The sequence below is a fragment of the Phyllostomus discolor genome, chromosome 2, assembly GCF_004126475.2.
Source record: "Phyllostomus discolor isolate MPI-MPIP mPhyDis1 chromosome 2, mPhyDis1.pri.v3, whole genome shotgun sequence".
Lineage (NCBI taxonomy): Eukaryota > Metazoa > Chordata > Mammalia > Chiroptera > Phyllostomidae > Phyllostomus > Phyllostomus discolor.
Window position 1 is genome coordinate 33,355,403 of NC_040904.2, and position 17,495 is coordinate 33,372,897.

General features: G+C 45.2%; 1 protein-coding gene across 1 annotated transcript in view; it reads right to left on the reverse strand.

Annotated features, from left to right (window-relative positions):
* SLC7A14 (solute carrier family 7 member 14) overlaps positions 1-17,495 on the reverse strand; it is a 106,263-nt gene that overhangs the window by 12,298 nt on the left and 76,470 nt on the right. Inside the window, 4 exon segments of the mRNA XM_036015728.1 lie at positions 5,295-6,172; positions 8,019-8,227; positions 10,732-10,803; positions 10,805-10,879. Coding sequence (XP_035871621.1) covers positions 5,295-6,172; positions 8,019-8,227; positions 10,732-10,803; positions 10,805-10,879 — 1,234 coding nt within the window.

The following is a 17,495-nucleotide window of genomic DNA, read 5'->3' on the forward strand; positions in this document are numbered from 1 at the left end:
AGAAGTGTGCCTGTGTTGTCACCAAATGCACGTACAGGAAGGTTCACAGAGGTTCTGTTCCTAACAACCCCAGACTGGAAACAAGCTCAGTGTCCACAGACACAAGTGGATAAATACCTTGTAGTGGATCACCACAGTGCAAGGCTGGACGGCAAGGAGAGTGAGCAAACTAAAACCACAGGCAACAACGTGAGTGAATCTCTCTCTGTCTCTCTGTCTCTTTCTCTTTCACGCACAAACACACACACACACACACACACACTCACACACACACACACACACACACACACAGGGGGAAAGAAGCCCCACACCCACTCTTTCATGGCTCTAAGTGTGTTCCAGGTGCACTGCACACCCCACTACAGGGTCTTCTATCTCTGCCATGGTCCTCTCTCCCCTCGTCCTCAGCTGCCCCGGGTGCAGAGCCATGGCCTCTCCCTGCCACTTCCTCCGCATGTGTCTCCCTGGCCTGCAGAGCACCTCTGCCAGCAGGCAGCCAGGACCCTTGCAGGATTCACCTCCACCCTCCCTCCTTTTTGGAAGCCCGCTGGCCCTGTTGCCCTCCTCAGCCTGGCCTTTGTGATTTTTCTTGCTCTTCTGATGTTGAAAGGGCAGTGGTTTTCTCCTCTGCCTACAGGAGAATTTCAAACTTATTTATGGGACATCCCATCAGGAGTTTGTTGATCTTGGTGCCCTCTCAAGTCCAAGTTCATGGTCTCTGTCTTTTCCTCCTCTTCTCCTCATCACAATGGCTACTTTGGTCAATTTCCAATAAGATTTCAGATAGCTCAAAAACCATAAGTGGTGTCTGCTCTTCAGAATATTTATTTTTAGTACGGGATATATGGGCTCCATTGCCCAAATCGTAAGTCCTATCTGGTCTCTAAATCTATAGACAAGAAATGTTTTTTCTCAGATGGACTGAAAACATTTCAGATGAAAACTTGGCAGACCCCAGGTTCAGGGGGCTTGCAAACTCACCTAACAGATCATTGATTCATATTAATGGCCCGTAGGGAACAGTTGGCCTGAGAGAGGCTCGTGAAAAGCCCATCACAAGGTGTTCTCACTGGACCCTCCTGCTTTCCTATCCCCTGAGACTCTGCCCAACTCCTTGAGGAGCTCTTCAAAAAACTGCATCAGCCAAGAGAACAAGAGAATGAAGGCCACTTTGTGCTCATTTTGTTGGGATTACCAAACATTTGTTATTGAATTATTTCTCTTTGCTGAAGGAAAAGAAACAGGTGCTGGGTAATCTTGTTGGGACTTGTGCCTCATTGAATTCTACGAGTCGTGTCTTCTAAAGGTCAAAGCTTAGCAAAACATTGTGACAAAATGCTGTAATTAAGATTCATTTAGAGAGGGTTGCGTAAAAAATGTATCCAAGAAGATTATCACGTTATGACTCAGCCGAACCATATAAATCTTTTTGAAAAAGTACCTGATGTTTCATAAGAAGCTCCATTTAAAAATATCTCTACTGTTCTCCCCAGGAAAGCTATACTATGAATAGAGATTAAGATGAAAAAATCTGACATTTTGGAGACTCAGAAGTTTAGAGGTGGGATATTTATTCTATAAGATCATTAAAGATTTTATAAGCCAATTTGGGGTTGTGGGATGGATATATCTTATACATGTAAAAGTTAGTTTGAAACATACAAGGGTTTGTAGTTAAATTATCTGCCTTGCTTAGAAGGATAATATCTTCTTATCCTTCGCTCCATATGAGTGGCTCTCAAATGTGAGCATGCACCAGAGCCACCAGGAGGGCTTGTTAAAATCTAAACTGCCCTCGGAGATTCTGTGTTGGTAGCGATAGGGCCCCAAATTGCACTTCTAACTAGTTCCCAGGTGTTGCTGATGTTGCTAGTCTGGGAGCACACTTTGAGATCCACTGTTCTAGCTAGTTAAACATAGCTGCACATTAAGATGACATGAGAGAGCTTAAAGATATACCAAATATTGGCCATAGCAGACCAACAATCCAAAAAGCTCTGTGGCGGAGATCCTGGACATAGAATGTTTTAGAAATAACTCAGGTGATTCTGGGGTGCGTATATCTTTGTTCTAGGCAAAACAGACCCATACACCAGCCTTCGAAGATCACAATACCAGTAGCTTGCTGCTGGGTGCTTTTTGAACTGCCATCTCTGGTGCCCTCCATCTGGCCAGCCCCAGGCTGCAGGGTGGCCTCCTCCCACCGCAGGGAGTATCGGTTTCTGGAGTGAGCCTGAAGCTTGTGCTATCAGCAAGATTATAAAGGGCTCTCTGGGAGTTTTCTCCTGCCTGCTAACTGGGAGGGCAGCCTGAGTCAGAACAGGTTCACGCTGTACTTTGGCGTGTGATAGCTAGTCTGGGGGACAATGAATCATTTTAGATTTTTTAAAAGAAAGGTAAGATAGAAGTAGTTCTCACTGCTTTCCCCAATATTTTCTTCTCTAAGCCCCAAACCAGATCAAGGCTGGGAAATTATCTGCATTTTTACAGATGAGTAAACTGTACACTGAGGCCCCAAGGAGGTAAGTGAACTTCCCAAGCTTACAAGACACAGAGGTGGCAGAGCTGTGATTTGAACCTGGGGTCTGAACACAAAGGCAAGGGTCCCTGCCACCTCACCACTTTTGCAAAATGTCTTCGGTATCCCATAAACCCTAGATATTATGTAGGATCAGCCACTTAATTTGTGGGCCCCAGTGCAAAATGCAACCACGGAGCCTCTTGTGAAGAATTCGAGAAGGCAGCAACAGGGCCTTCAGCCGAATGCAGGGTCCCCTGTGATGGCACAGGTGGTACGCCCAGAAAGCCAGCCCCGATGTTGTGTGTTAATCCACACAAGCTACATATCAAACATTCTGATCAAATAAAAAGGTCTGCTCAGAGGCACCCTGGTAGGGAGGTAGGAGCCCCAGATCTGAGCTTGGAGATACTGGGTTGTAGCAATAGCTCTTGAATAATTTCCTGTTATTCCTGTTGACATCGAACATGCAATTTAACCTCGTGGAGGTTCAGTTTAGTCATCTGTGAAATTGGGAGAGGGAGAAGTGGGGAGGTGGGGACCTGTGTTCATGTTTCTCAAACTGTAGTTACTCATGTAGCGCGTTCTAGTGCGGTGGCCACGATCAGGGACTCTGGGCCCGCACGCCTGAGTTCTGATTTTGGCTCTGCTATATCCTAGCGATGTGACCTCAGTTAAATACCTCAGGTTCCTCATCTGTAAAATAAAGATTGTTTGGAGGGTTAAATGAGATATCACAAGTAAAGCCTCAGAATAAAGGCTGATATGTGATAAGTGCTGTATGTGTTCATTATTACTGTGGATCATATGGCACCTGTGCCAGGGCTAATGTTTTTCTCAATTTGACTCCCTTTTTAAATTTAAAAATAATTACTAGATTTATGTGAGTATGTGTATTTTTTCTAGTATATATGAACATGTATAACAAATATATAATATTTTATAAAGTTCATTTATATACTCTCTAAAATCAGCCCAAATATTACCAATAGAATGATCACCACACTGTGGGTAACACTAACCTAGATATTGAAGGCTCCTTCCAGCTTTAATAATCTAGCAATGAATTAGTAAACCATGTATCTTTCTGTCTGTACCTTCATTCATTTGACAAATATATGACTAAAATATTTGTACGCCCTTCAGTCACTCTACCCATAATAGAATCTTTCTATTGCTTAGCTGCATGTTCAGTGGAAAAATGTTTAAACAGAGAAGAGAGATTGTGAATAAATGATATAAGTGGTTAAAACCTGATGAGTAAGTGGTGATGTCCCCTGGAGAAATCTCCCCAATGTCTAACAAGCGATGAGACCTAGAATAGTGGACAATGGAAACAAAATGCTTATAGAAAGGCACAGAATGGCCATCAGAGGTGAGGAATCTGCTGGAGGACACTGGCCCTTTCCTTTGAATCCTAGGTTTTTACGCACTTCCCTCTATCTAAACCTTACCTGATCGGCCCTGTTCAAATTCTACCTCCTCGAAGTCCTTTCCGGCTGTTATGACAGGAAGTTCCATTGTTTCTCATCTGAAGAGTGCTTATAATCATAGAGATGTATTTATTAGGCACATGGTACTATATATTCCAGGCACAGAGGACACAATATTGAACACCATATCTCTGACCTCGAGGAGTGGATGGTTTACTAATGGATGCGTCTCTATACTGTCTTGCCCGGGGTAGTTGATTCACCCATATTTGTTTTGCCTCTCATTAAGGCAGGGGTTACTGATTCTATTACTTTTCTGTTCCTCAAAGCACCCAAGATCCTCCTTAGCTAAGTGTTTGTTACCAGAGACCCTATGGTTACCAAGTTGTGTAACAAACATAAAAATAGTAATGGAAGAACTTTAAAACAGGCTTTACTTAAACATCCTTCGCAAGTTACCACTAGCACCAATCTCAGCCATCTCATAAACATCAGTGATTGTTAAAATAGATAGGATATAAATAATATAAATAAGTCACAAAGAAAAATTAGAAATCTTGGGAAAGATACAGATCTTCTTGAAGGCAATGAAAGTGAGTTTAGAGAGAGCAACTCTGATTCACACCCAAAGCTGTGAACAGCTGAGGACCTGCCAAAGTCCTATCGGTCACCAGCAGAAGAAGGATGATTGTATGATGGGTACTTCCCAAAGAATATTGGATTGGAATATCAAAGGATGAAGAAAGGGCCTTGGGAAAAATGAAAAACTCTTGAAGAGTTTATAGAAGTCAATATGAAGGGAGGGATGTTAAATGACGCCATAATGCAATTTTGTCAGGAAAAAATGATGCCAAAAAATCCACACTTAATTTATACTTTGCTCATTAAAAAATTATGGCATGGTTCCTATTTTAATTTATTTTTTTCAAATGTAAAGTACATTTTTTCATGATTTTTAGTTTATAAGATAGAATGTCAATCAACTTTTCCCACCCTCACTTTTACTATGTTACTTCCCCCTTTTTAAAATATGGATTCATTTAAAGTAGATTTTATGGTATTAATTATCCATAAGAAGAATAGAATGTCCAGTATTAACATTCAATGAAGTGGTGGATTGATCAGCATCATTCTTCAGAACCAACGGCCAAGACCATAATAGGCAGAAAGAGTACAACCGGCTTTCTTGCCTCTAATGCAGAAAGCAAGGGTCCATAGATCCATAGAACCAGCCAGATTTCTCTTGGAATGCTGATACCTGGTCCAGCAAGAAGGAAATTTTGGGATAAGCCTGTTCAATGCCTTAAAAGGGAACTCTCAAGGCTCCAAAAGAAGTTGCTTACCCACAAAGCACCAGACGGCAAACCGGATCCATGTGATGGTGGAGAGCTTTAGCATGAGATAGATGTTCACCAGCATGGCAAAGGCAGGCACAAAAGGGAGGCAGGGGGCCATGTAGGGCAGCTTCTTGGGGTTCTCTGGCTGCTGCAGGATCACAAACACCAGGGTACTGATCAGCAGCACCATTAGAACAACCAGAAGGATGGCCCACCAGCTCTGCTCTGAGATGTAGTCGGAACCAAAGATGATGAAGGAGCAGAAGATGAACATGAGGATGAAGAGCAGGAGCACGCAGATTGTCACCGTGTGCCCTGTAGCTGCTGTGGGCCGGTCCATTTTGCCTGGAAGGCCCAACCGGATCCTCATGGTGTAGTAACGGGGCCCGATCAGCTTTTTTAACTTGATGAGATAAATGTTTTCAGATTCATCAGCTTCTATGCCTGTGGTCATGTCCACAGTGCCATAGTTGGGGTGGTTGACATTGTAGGTTGACTTGTCTGATTTCCCTATGAGCATCTCATTGTCTCCCAATGATGGTAAGTTCTTGGCCCCACATGTGTTGGTGGCAGGGCCAGAAAACTCTTCCCCTTCACTCACAGGAGAACATACTTCCTTCTCACAGTCAGCCAGGATGCCCTCCTTCTTCTTTGTGTGCTCCTCAGATAAGAACTTGACAAAACCATCAATGTCACTTTCTGGTTGGTATCGAAGGAGCAAGACGCAGACAGAGACCAAGGTGTAGGCGAGAAGTGTGCCAATGGACATCATCTCTATCAGGTCTCTGAGGCTGACTAATAGGGAGAGGAGAGCCGCCAGGAACCCCGACACGACACAGGCCACGACTGGTGTCTCTGTGTAGGAGCTCACATGAGCCAGAAACCTAGAGGGTGAGCGAAGTACAGGGTTAATGTGGGCTACCCATGGCAATGGACTCTAACACGGCTTAATTCCTCCAGGCCCTACCCCTCCAATTGACTTGTGAGTTCATTGCTTTAAATAAAGCTGACATTCCTACCCTAGGATTTGGTTCCTGGAATATAATTTAAAAAGAATTCACTTTTAATTCCTTGGTTTTGAGACATACTTTTTATTGAAGTTCTTACTTAATTATGTGATGTAAAGGGTTGACTGAATCCAGGGGGTATTTCAGAAATCTAAGTGGAAACTCAGGCTTTGCTGAGAAGAAGTGCTAGCTGGAGAAGTCATATACCTGCCTGGGGTCCTCTAGACCTTCGTTACCCAAAGTGTGGCCCGTGCATCAGCAGCACTGGCATTGCCTCGGAGCTTGTGATAAACACATAATTTCAGCTTTCACCTGAGAGCTACTACATCAGAATCTCTGGGAGTGGGGTTCAACAAACTGTGTTTTAAAAAAACCTCCAGAGTCTGATTTATGCCAAAGCTTGAGAAGCACTGCTCTACAGCAAAAGTACAGGGATTTAGGCTGGTAAAATAGTACAGTAATTAACGCAGTCTGAATTCAGGCAGTTACCACCTGGAGAGGATCAATAAGGGCAATTGAATGGCAGCTGCTTCCTTAGCAGTTCCTGGGGGCCTTTGGTAGGTTCCTGCTGTCTTTCTTCATGACCTCGCCTGCTCCCTCCTCTTCCATTCCTGCCTTAGTTTCGGGATTCTCACAAGACCATAAACTGTGCATGGAGCCTCAGCATCTTTCCTCTGAATTTTCTTTGACAGCAGAAAAACCTTTCGGGTATGTGAAGTTGTCACAGCTGCACCACAGTCAGATTCTTCCTGATCTGTCCAGTTCCTCAGACACCACTGGGACCTGGTGATGCTTCAGGGGTAGGTTGAGGAACTGGAGCATGAGATGACAGACAATGACAGAGATGAAGTCCCTGAGCGGGGTCCCCCTGCACCCCTGAGAGCTCGGTGCTGTCCGGGGTTTACTTTTTTCTCTTGTGCACTGGGAAAATACCTTCCCTGCAAGCCCTCACACGGTGGGCACCAAGAACCACAAGATGGGGCCACGCCCCCTCTGTACTGTGGCCAGATAGGCCACTTCATGGTCAAGATGAGGGTCTGAAACTGTCACTAGACTGGTGTGGTTGGAAGTCTGGTCTTTGGAGTCAGACAATCCAGGGTTCAAATCCTGGTCCTTCCACTCAGAAACTGGGGGATTTGGGGCAAGGTTTTTTGTTTTTACACTCATCTGCAAAATAGAGTTATTGTGATGATTAAGTAGGATACTGTGTACAAAGCACCAGGGATACACAAATATTCAATGGTAGCTCTAGTTGGTACTATTATTAGGTCCTGTTCAGAGGGTGTTTATTATTCTCTCTTTGATTATAACTTCAAACTTTCTCAATTTCAGAGGGGCCGTGTGGAGAGGGCCAGGTGCCAGACCTCAGTTTGAGGGCAGGTCTAACATGTCCCTGGGGTGGGTTCTTCCTTCTGTAGGCCACTTGGTGTTGCAGTTTGGCACCCACTTATCTTTACAAAGGAATATACAATGTCAAGTGGGAGAGGGGGTAGTTAGAGGAACAGATCAGTTTGTGCTAGATGGAGGTACCCAGAGTCAAACTGAGGGGCTGTTTCAGGGACTAATCTCTTTCAACTCAAAATCTATGTCAGGATATATGACAAATTCCACAGTCTAGGTGACAGGCATCGACATCAAAATTGCAGTCAGGCTGACAGCAGGTGACATTCTCCCTGTGCAGGCGTGGCAGAACAGAATCAGTTCCGCAGAGTGTAACCCTTACCTGAAAAGGAGCCCATCGCCAGCCATGGCATAAATGACCCTTGGCATTGGGAAGAGGGAGCCCAGCAAGCTGACCGTCAGTCCTGCCACCGACCCAATGGCCACTACGAATTTTGCAGCATAGAACCCATGGGCCACAAACATCTCCATGAGCGGGGATTCCGTGTCAATGTCATAATATGGCACCATCAGAGTTAGGATCATGCTCACCTGTTAAAACAAGAGAAAATGTGTCTGGAGGTGGCGGACACCGACAGCATGGGTGAATGTCCCGCAGGAGAGCAAGAGCCCAGGGCGTGGGGTCAGAGGCCTGCACGCAGTTTGGATCTGCCACTTCTTGGCACGTACCTTCACTTTAGACCAATCACTTGGCCTCTGGAGTTCTCAGTCTCGGTATTTTTCTCCCCACATGTGGAGTTAGTGGGCTAGACCAGACAATCTCTAATATCTCTCAGTGGGCATTTCACATCTGAGGACTAAGTCTGCAGGGATTTTAGCCACATGAAAGTGGAGCTAGACCGACAGTTCAATGAAGGGCAGACATTCCCAGGTGGGAGGAGCCGGGTCTGGCAGTGACTATGAGCACCCTGCCAATAGGGACATGACTCTCCTTTCTTTTATACTTCCACGGTGCTACAAAGTCTTAATAGTACTCCTCATCACCCCAAAGACCAGAGATCAAAACTCCAAAGACAGATGTGTAGGAGACCCATAGCCAATGAGCTGATGAGACCCAGATGAGGACTCCTGTTTCCATTTCTTCTCTGTAGCTCAGTTCTAGGAGCCAGGCAGGTCAGCAAATAAATTATGTCACTGGGTGGAACCCAGGCCTGTTTGGGCTGTAAGACCACCATGGCTTTGCCTAATCAGGGATCACTTAACCAGGACTTGTCTCCTCCTTCCCTTCAGAATTGGCTGCAGGCAACGGCTGGAGCCACCAGTCATATGGTCCAGCTCCCCCTGGCCTGCAAAGGCCAGTGCTGGCATCGAGAAGGGAGTTCGGAGCCTTGAAAGGGAGAGAGTGGTGCACCTCTAGATCACTTCTTTGCCTACTTCTCAGGAGCTAAGATCCTGCAGGGAAGCCATGGGCCACAAGGCAGGACAGCAAGTGGACCACCACAGCCCAGCAGTTCAGCTCCTCTCCTCGTGGTGGAACGGCAGCCTGCTGACCAGCACAGGACCAAACAGCTTCTGAGCATGGTGAAGACCCCTGCATTCTAAATGAATATTTCCCAGCAATGTCACCACTTGCAATGTCCCTTTTAGGAGTGGGGTGAGGTGGGCTGGAGAAGAGTGGGGTTGATCTTATAGCAATTTGTGTTGAGTCTCCTGCCCACATTAGATGAGGACTGGCAAAGAGTTAGTGGATGCAGGGAAATACTCTGTAGTCTCTAAAGTGCTATTCTGAGGAAGGAACTATGGTTATTAACTTTATTGTGTGTGCTGCAAGGGTCGACCCCTGGAGGAGGGGGAGGTGTGAGGAAGGAATAGGAGGGGACATGCAATGCCAGGTGTGTCTCTGCTGCTCCCTCCACAGCACCGCCCCTCCCTGAACACTGTCGGCAGGGATAATCAGGATACAGAGAAGATGAAGCCACTTGTAATGTGTGTGCATAGTGACAGGTGGTAAGTTTGGCCCTATCCACGAACGTTGGATGGGCAACTGAATTTTCTATGAACCACATCCAAAGCTGCTCTTGTGTTTTCCTTGGTTTCCAGGACAATCCTGTTTTGCAGCTTGCTTCAATGATCAATTGCTGTGGCTTCTTCAGGTGGTTGCTAAAATTTTCCTTTTCCTGGGGGAGGGCAGAGAGGTGCATTTTGCCAGCTACGTCAGTGGGAGCCGGAGGGCCTACAGGGCGTACCCCAGCTGCTGACTTCTAATTGTGGTGGCTGAGATGAGTGGGCCCCTCAGGGCCTGGGAGTATTTGTGTAACCACACACCTGTTGGCTTGTCAGCTGGTTCTCTCCATTGCTTGCCGGGGCTGAAGTGGGGATCTTGGATGTGGCTGAACTATCTCTGTGATAGAAATCCTAGGGTGGGAGCTGAGAGATGACACAGCAAAAGTGTGAGGGGCATCTCAGGGAGGGATCCTGAGAACACAAGGTGGAAGGCGTCATTCTGAGGACCATGCTTGACAAGGAAACCCTAAGGGGAGAGCTTGAACTCTAGTAAAAAGAAGCAACAGCAGAAAGAAATTGCACTTCTCCCTGGGAGTTAAGGGGAAGAGCATCTCCAGAGGATGATGTTCTCTCTCTCTCTCTACTCTGGGAGAGCCTCACATCTCCACTGCCGGGAAGCTCCCAGAAGACAGAAGGGCATTGAGGAGGGTGCACAGAGGCCCACAATGCCTCTGCTCGCACACCCACCCGTTACTGCCAGCCTATGATCTGAGCTCCTTGGACGGCAGCCCACTCCCTGCACACCGTCCCGGGCAGCAGTGGATACCAAGAGACCTGATGTGGGGCAGTTGGGGATAGAGAATCAGAGGCCGTGGCTGAAGTGAGGGCCTGGGGCTTCTCCCATCTTCAGTTTGGAGTCCTGATTTTCATCTTGTCATTGGTAGGTGAGGATATACAGAGCACAGATGCAAGCATACAAATGCTAAGGAAAGGATCATTTCCGGGCGGAAGGGACCCCAGTCCCAGAGCCACATGCTAAGGTCAAACATGGAAAGGCCAGGAGGAGGGTCTCAAAAGCATCTGGTACTTACAGATACATATGCTGTCAGGCAGATGACCAGGGAGGCGGTGATAGCATAGGGGATGGACGTGTTGGGGTTTTTTGGCCTCCTCTCCGGTGGTGGCGATGATGTCAAAACCAATGAAAGCGTAGAAACATGTGGCTGCTCCTTGCAGCACCTGTAGGGATGATGACATTTGTCAGACTCAGAGTGTCAGAGCAGCACCAGGGTCCGACATGTGGTACCCACTGTTGCCCAATGCCCAGCAGTCTTTATTGAGTGCCAGAAGGGATAACACGATGGGGCTTGTGCTAAACATGCCAGTTCTGATCTCCTCTACTTTCTAGCCGCGTGACACATTTCCTCAAGTGTAAAATGGAGGTAAGAAGAGTTATGCCCAAATCAAAACAAGCCATTCAACACATTCAAATAATTTTTAGAAATAAGTGGGGTTATAAAAAATCACTAAGTTGGCCATCCTTAGGTCTTGGGGAACTGATGAACCTTTCTTCTATGCTTTTATCCAGTGGTTGTCGACCACAGCCAGGGACTGTATGTCTACCCCTAGGGGGTGTTTGTCAATATGGGGGGGTACTTGTGACTGTCACAGAGATGTGGGGTGGGTGCCTCAGGCATTGAGTGTAGTGGGCTCAGATGTCCGCACAAAGAATGTCCTGCCCAAATTACCATCAGTGCCTCTGACAGATTATCTCTATGGTAACTTCTAGATCTGAAATGATATAAAGATTCTCAGATCTTCACATATTCTATTGTCTTCTATAGAAGACAGGTAGAGATGGTTTGGTTTTTTCTGCTTTTGGGGGGGGGCTTCAGTGACCTAGTTGGGCTACAGGGCAGGAAAGGGTCTGAGGTCTGAGGGGGTGTAAGGCTGAGGAGGTGGTGTCCAGTGACATCTGCTGGATGTCTCTCTGTCAGGGGTACACAGGACTCCATGGGTGGGTGGGGCTTGATAAGTCAAGGTGCCAGTGAAAATCTTCCACTGAGCAGTGTGTTACTTTCTTCCCAAGAATCTACTGAAGTGTAAATAAAGTTTCCCTACCTTAGTATCCCCATTAACAGCTGAAAGTAAAAAATGTGCTTCTTTGAATGCTTGGGGATGTCCTCTTAGGGGAAGGTGAGGGAGATTTTTCTGGACTTGTGGGCATGGGGTGAGGCAACTTCACAGTGTTTAAGCTCTAGCCTGGGGTCCAAGAATAAGGCTCTATGCAGACTGGACCTTTTGTTTAATTTTGTGCATATTCAAGTTATAAGTGATGAAATTCAAAACATATGCCAAGCAGATATCTCTCCCTAAATTTTCACTCTTACCATCTGCAATGACTTCTCAATAAATAAAAACCAAAATATTCAATACTAGAACTTACAAGGTACATCACAATGTTGAAAATCTCACACCTTCAAAAACACCTTTGGCTCATCGCGAAATGAGTTGGCCTCTTCCACAGTCTCTTCCATTAGGACCCTATCATTCCGGTTCCCTAACTGAGAGTTCTTATCCCGGGGTCCATGCAATTCAGGGGTCTGTGGGTTTGATGAGAAAAACATGGCATCTTTCTTTTCACTAACCTCTGACTGAGTGTAAGCCTTTCTTTCCGTTATGAATGGGGGTGGTAAAACTAAGGGTTCCTATAACTTGGTCACTAACAGCATTATTTTCTCCTACCACATTAGGGGCATTGCAGAAGCTTAGATTATCAGTTGTGCTCATTGTTATTTTTAAATGATGATAGTTGTTAGAAGCACATGTTAATATTTAATGTACAGCAAAGAACACGTTGCTATTATATCACAATTTGAAAATATTTTTATAATTGTATTCCAATGTAATAGATTCCTTTTGATTTCCTATGTAATTAGGTTATTCATCTAGAAACACAATTCTCAGAAGGGGTTTACAGGCTTCACCAGGCTGCCAAGGAGTCCATGCCTCCCTCCCCACCCAGAATCTAAGGATTCCTGGCCTATTTAATAACTCAGGTAAGAGAACCCCTCAGACAAGCAGCCCCATTGCCAGAGAGCTACTTTCGGGGAGAGGAGCTAAGCTCCGACCCCAGCCCAGACAAGCCCTTCATCTCAGGGCATGGAAAATGTCTTTGGCCTGCATACAAGGAGAGAAAACAGATGTACACGGAAGCTCGCAGGCTTGGAAATGTGCTTGTTTTCACTTATCTGGAAAATGTTTCTGTTCTTTAAGGATGAACACATGCTGGGCTTGCAAGCTTGCTTAGCTGCCTCAGTTGAGAAAAGCCTTGTTTTAAGACAGCTTCCAGAAAACAGGTCCTGCTTATCTTCCTTTAACATCTTTCTCTACACACCCCCTCTTGTGAATCATACAGTGACCTGTTGTGACCGTCTGAAGGTGCATCACTCCTAATTAGGATGTCCAGGGCTCCAGCTCCATGCCTGTTTAGTGTGGTCAGTTCTGAGTCAATTTAAAAGTTCATCGATACTAGAAGAGCTCACTGTTGAAAAAAGGAGGATGGGAAGGACCTAAACAAGAATTCTGGGGCACATCTACCTCAGAAAAAAGTGAGAAGTCTGTAAGTCACACCACGTGAGGGACACCTGGGGGCCTGAGGATGTCTAACTTGAAGAAGAGAAGATTCAGTGAATGTCATAGAGACATCTTCCAATTTTGGAGCACGGGCCACGCAGTAGTTGGAGGAGAGGTATATTGTAGGCTCCAGAAGGAATCTCGGAGCCAGGCATGTGGGCGGAATCAGACTTGATTAGGAGTACAGACTTCGTAGACTGTCAGACCCAGATTGGTTCTGCCACATACTAGGTTGATGAGCAAGAACAAGTCTCTAACCTCTCGGAGCCTAGATTTTTTAATCACTTGAATGGAGATAGTGATAATACTTAGCTCATAGGGTTGTTACAAGATTAAATGAGATAATATAATACACTGCAATCCAAGAATACTGTAGTTGCTCAATAAGTGTTATATCTTACCACTAGTATTTTTATAACTATTGTAAGTTTTTCTAGACCAGATGAAATTAAGGGCACAAGTTTTTTCTCCTCATCCTTCCCCTCCTTCTTTTCCTTGTTCTTGACACATATTTGCTAAGTGTTTCCATGTGCCAGGCACTGTGCTTGGTGATGTGGAGACAGTAATGAGCGAAAAGTACTCTGACCCTGGCCTTGTGGGGCTTGGGGTCTCAAGAATACTGCACAACCCCAAATGCAGTCTTGACTGTAGTAACAAATTGAACAAACTGAATAAGGTGAATAAATATCTACATATATTTTTAAAAAGGAAATGCTACTCTTTCCTAAATGAGTGAAAGAATAGATGTCTATTGCTGATAATGATTAGATACCAGAAACTGAACTATAATCAAATTGGGAAGAGAGAGAAAAAGTTTGCAACGAGAATGTCTATTAGCCTGAATTTGCAGATATAGAACTAGGAAACAATTAGGTTAAAGAAAGACAGGCTAGATCAAAGGTAGGATGTTGGGAGGTTCCACTGCATTAGGCAGAGAACAGAATTTAACTGAGGTGGTTCAAATAAAATTACTTCAATGAGGGGATTCTAGGAGCTAAGGGTGGGCAAGAGTGAGGAGGAAATACTCTGGCCTTGCTCTCTGCTCACCTTCCATCTCCTGATGATACCTCCCACTGACCCAACAGGAAGCCATCGCAGGGGTCCTCTGGAGCACGGAAGGGAGCATGCGGGGTGGAGAATGAGTCTCGGGAGTGGAGGCAAAGGCAGAGAAACCAGCATACCTGACAAGATCCAACAGACCCTGGCCTAACAAGCTATAGATTAAATACACAGATTATCGAGGAGAAGATAGTAGAATTAGCAAATAAGGTCACCTTTTTACTTAAGTTGGTTTGAATGAGTTCTTCCTTGCAAGCAAAGGCAGGATACATGAAATAAAACTGTGTATGGGTATATCTGTACTCAAGTGACCACTAAAACTGCTTTCCACCTGACTCTACCTGGGTTCAGACCTGGCCACTGGTATTTGTGCTTAGGATACCCTTGCAAGCATGAAGGAAAGTGTGGTACCTGGGGAAGCATCTGTGAATAAAATTAGTGGGTAGTGTGTATGTGTGTGTGTGTATGTGTGTGTGTGTGTACAGATGTGTTATGTCATCAGTACTTCATCCTAACGTTCCTTTAATGGTTTACATAAATGAAAATTAGCATTGACTTTTTATTCTGATGACACAAGGGAAAGTTGTTTTCCAGAGGAAACTTGGTGTAGCCGCTCAGCCAGGTGATCCAGCTCCGTCTGTGCCTCCACAGAGCTTTGTGGGGAAGCAGCACGTGCCTCAGTTGCTAGAGGACTGCTTCTTAATTACTTGTCCAAAGCGATGTCTTTAGTGGCCTGCTACTCAGTGTGAGGGGTCCCTAAAAGCTGAGCCCCTGTGCTTTGCTGATATGCTGCAAGGTATTAGGTATTTGAGAGGCATTTGAGAGGCATTAGGATGGAGCAGCCCCCCCCCCCCCCCCCAAGCCATATCATGCCTTACTCAGTCTGCCAGGTGCCTAGGGGATAATTAGACACTTTTATATAATTTGCTCCCAAGGTAGAACAAGACAAAACTACAACTTTAATAGCATTTTCTACCATGCTCAAGATCCAGATATATTAGCAGCCTGTTCACGGTGACAGTGGAATGTGCTAATAGGTTCCAACAAATGGATTCAACTGTGCAAAACGTGGAAAAGAACTTTTTCCTTGTTGGAAGGCTGTCAGCATTCCCCACAAATGCTTGCTATGGACCATTTTCCTGGGAGATATTTGTGCTTGTAGAGCATCTTTGGTTAAAGAGAAGCTGTAAGATAGCATCAAGGACAAATAACATACAGGGAACACACATCAACAGTGATCAGGGGCTGAGGGTTTGCAGATGGAAGCAGGGGTTCAGCTGAGGGCCAGCAGTTACTTGATATAGGGAAGAAATGTTTGTTGTTCTTAAGCTCTTCAAGACAAAGAAGCGTTTGACCCAGAACCTGTGAGTGAGGTAAACCATTCCTTAAGCTATTTTCTTTGGAAAGAAGTAGCAGCAGCAGAGGAAGAGTAGGCTTATGAGGGGTCCGTGGCCAGAGGATAGAGTGCTCATTAACCCTTTCCAAGTATCTGAGAATTGTGTTTCAAGTCATGTAATGGTGGCCTTCTAACCCATCCCCTATGCCATGGTTTCCTCCATGCCACCCTACCGAAAGCAAATGAAGTGGACTGGAACTCCGAACTAGTCCCCTTGTCTGGTAGGTCAGGTTTTCCTTAAGGAGTGAAGAAATTCATGCAGCTGCCAGGTAAGCAACCCACTTTTGTCGACAATTGTTAGATAACAGAGTAGGGAGTGTGTTTATTAACGTGGTGGAAGAAATGCTCATGAGAAGGTGTCAGACCTTAAAACATTGGATCTATATTCAAAGTGGTCTTGCTGGACTGGAAAAGTGACCTGAAACCAACGTTGAGAAAGAACAGGTCCAGGCCAGTTCTCCAGGGAGGAAATGCACGGTGCAGAAATCCAAGGCCAGGCAGATAGCAGAGGGGATGAGTCAGCAACATCTTTGCACTGGGATGCCCTTGTGCTCAGATGATGCTTTTAGTCACGGCCACTGGGGCACGTTTTTGAATTTCCTGCAGGGAAAATGGATTTGCAGTGAAAAATCCAAATCCCAGCCAAACTTTTTTGGTGGTCAACGGCAAGCCTCCTCAAGATAGTCAGTTTGGGTTGCAGTGAGGTCAGTGGCCAAAGGAGCAAAACAAGACAATTGGTCCCACGTGTCCACTATGGTGGTGGTGGGGTGGGCAGTGAAGGACGTAAATAAGGGCTTTGGCTCATCCAGGCCTGGGATTGCCTTTCAGCTCTTTTATGATTAAGATCTATGGCCTAAGCTTCAGTGGTTTCTGATGTAAAAGTAGAGATCATTGTATTTATTTTCAGTGCTGTTGTGAAGATTAAAGGAAAACTGTATGTGGAAAAGTTGTCATAAAGAAAACGTTAACAGTTAGGAATGGAATCTTTCCTTTTATATGGTAAAACTAAGGCTTTTGTTAACAGTCTTTTCTTTTTTTATTATTGTTTATCCTATCACAGCTGTCCCAATTATTTCCCCTTTGCCCTCCTCTGCCCAGCCCACCCCCAACCCCTGCTCCCACAGTCAATCCTCACACTGATTTCTGATCTTCATTTATTACTACAAAAGTTGGTGAGAACCCAGGATGTATAAATGGGGAACCTCTAAGGCTGGCTTGATTAGCTTCTTCTTTGATGAGGCAGACTCCTGAATGAGAAATGATATGGAGCTCCCAAGAAGGAAAAAGGAGACCCCCAAAGAGAGTAAAGACCCCAGGACATAGCACAGGAAGAAAGACTAAAAGACTTATCTTCTTCAGCATGGACAAAGGGTGTTTATAGGAGGATATGAACTCTTTCCAGTTGTCACATGGGGCCTGGACTCAGTGTGTGCCACTCAGGTAAGCTATTAGGAAAGATCTGAAAATTTTATGTGATTCAAGTACTTAACAAAAGTTTTTGAATTATTCTGATATGAGGTCTTGGTAGACAGTGCACGTTTGGCCTGAGCTGGTTTAATTATACTCCCATTTGAAGATAAGAGACCAGGCCATCTCGGAATGCATTTCCCCATTCCCAGACCCTAAGACTTTAGGAAAGGTTAAAGGAAATAAAAATATAACATGTCAGATTAATTATCTTATTTAAGAAGGCCTCAGAAGGGAGCATCATCATATTCACACACTGATGTAGTAGAAAAGCTTCTGGAGGCCACACAGACCAGG